The following is a 2,224-nucleotide window of genomic DNA, read 5'->3' as shown; positions in this document are numbered from 1 at the left end:
ACCTCCACGTGCTGTTTCTGATCCTGCCCTTCCCAGTCTCCCTAGCTTGTTTTCTGCTTCCTCTCCTACTGACAGAATGTGGTCCACTGGAGAAGGGAATGGAAAACCACTTCAGTATTCTTGCCTTGAGAACCCCATGAACAGTATGAAAAGGCAAAATGATAGGATACTGAAAGATGAACCCCCCAGGTCAGTAGGTGCTCAACATGCTACTGGAGATCAGTGGAGAAATAACTCCAGAAAGAATGAACGGATGGAGCCAAAGCAAAAACAATACCCAGATGTGGATGTGGCTGGTGATAGAAGCAAGGTCCGATGCTGTAAAGAGCAATATTGCATAGGAACCTGGAATGTTAGGTCCATGAATCAAGGCAAATTGGAAGTGGTCAAACAGGAGATGTCAAGAGTGAACGTCGACATTCTAGGAATCAGTGAACTAAAATGGACTGGAATGGGTGAATTTAACTCAGATGACCATTATGTCTACTACTGTGGACAGGAATTCCTTAGAAGAAATGGAGTAGCCATCATAGTCAACAAAAGAGTCCAAAATTCAGTACTTGGATGCAATTTCAAAAATGACAGAATGATCTTTGTTTGTTTCCAAGGCAAACCATTCTATATGACAGTAATCCAAGCCTATGCCCCAACCAGTAACGCTGAAGAAGCTGAAGTACAATGGTTCTATGAAGACCTACAAAACCTTTTAGAACTAACACCCAAAAAAGATGTCCTTTTCATTATAGGGGACTGGAATGCAAAAGTAGGAAGTCGAGAAACACCTGGAGTAACAGGCAAATTTGGCCTTGGAATACGGAATGAAGCAGAGCAAAGGCTAATAGAGTTTTGCCAAGAGAACTCACTGGTCATAGCAAACACCCTCTTCCAACAACACAAGAGAAGACTCTACACATGGACATCAGCAGATGGTCAACACTGAAATCAGATTGATTATATCCTTTGCAGCCAAAGATGGAGAGGCTCTATACAATCAGCAAAAACAAGACTGGGAGCTGACTGTGGCTCAGATCATGAACTTCTTATTGCCAAATTCAGACTTAAATTGAAGAAAGTAGGGAAAACCACTAGACCATTCAGGTATGACCTAAATCAAATCCCTTATGATTATACAGTGGAAGTGAGAAATAGATTTAAGGGACTAGATCTGATAGACAGAGTGCCTGATGAACTATGGACAGAGGTTCATGACATTGTACAGGAGACAGGGATCAAGGCCATCCCCATGGAAAAGAAATGCAAAAAAGCAAAATGGCTGTCTGGGAAGGCCTTACAAATAGCTGTGGGAAGAAGAGAAGCAGCCTTTTCCAGTAAGCGGCCTGAGGTGACCCCTAACAATGGTGTGCTATTCACTTGATCCAGAAAACCCCACAAAATCATGCAAATCAAGAGGTTTAAATCTTCGTGTTCACTTTAAGAACACTCGTGAAACTGCCCAGGCCATAAAGGGTATGCATATCCAAAAAGCCACCAAGTATCTGAAGGATGCCACTTTAAAGAAGCAATGTGTGCCATTCCGTTGTTACAACGGTGGAGTTGGTGGGTGTGCACAGGCCAAACAGTGGGGCTGGACGCAGGATCGGTGGCCCAAAGAGAGTGCTGAATTTTTACTATACATGCTCAAAAATGCAGAGAGTCATGCTGAACTTAAGGGCTTAGATGTAGATTCTCTGGTCATTGAGCACATCCAAGTGAACAAAGCCCCCAAGATGCGGCGCAGGACTTACAGAGCTCACGGTTGGATCAACCCCTACAGGAGCTCTCCCTGCCACATTGAGATGATCCTTACTGAAAAAGAACAGATTGTTCCTAAACCAGAAGAGGAGGTTGCACAGAAGAAAAAGATATCCCAGAAGAAACTGAAGAAACAAACACTTATGGCCCGGGAATAAATGCCACAAAAAATAAATGCAAATAAAAGTAAAAACAAAAGAAAAGAAGAGAAGCGAAAAGCAAAGAAGAAAAGGAAAGATATAAGCATCTGAAGGCAGAGTTCCAAAGAATAGCAAGGAGAGATAAGAAAGCCTTCCTCACCGATCAATGCAAAGAAATAGAGGAAAACAACAGAATGGGAAGGACTAGAGAGCTCTTCAAGAAAATTAGAGATACTAAGGGAACATTTCATGCAAAGATGGGCTCGATAAAGGACAGAAATGGTATGGACCTGCAGAAGCAGAAGATTTTAAGAAGAGGTGGCAAGAATACA

The 2,224-nt window shown here is 42.5% G+C and overlaps 1 protein-coding gene across 1 annotated transcript; it reads left to right on the top strand.

Moving 5' to 3' along the window:
* Nucleotides 1-746: 746 nt before the first annotated feature.
* On the top strand, nucleotides 747-1,927 carry LOC129641296 (60S ribosomal protein L17-like). The gene has a single exon (XM_055566018.1). The coding sequence runs from the start codon at nucleotides 1,356-1,358 to the stop codon at nucleotides 1,908-1,910; it is 555 nt and encodes a 184-aa protein (XP_055421993.1). The 5' UTR covers nucleotides 747-1,355; the 3' UTR covers nucleotides 1,911-1,927.
* The last annotated feature ends 297 nt before the right edge of the window (nucleotides 1,928-2,224 follow it).

This window comes from Bubalus kerabau, chromosome 1, assembly GCF_029407905.1.
Source record: "Bubalus kerabau isolate K-KA32 ecotype Philippines breed swamp buffalo chromosome 1, PCC_UOA_SB_1v2, whole genome shotgun sequence".
NCBI lineage: Eukaryota > Metazoa > Chordata > Mammalia > Artiodactyla > Bovidae > Bubalus > Bubalus kerabau.
Note: the sequence above shows the minus strand (reverse complement) of the source record. Positions and strands in the feature narration are given on the sequence as shown.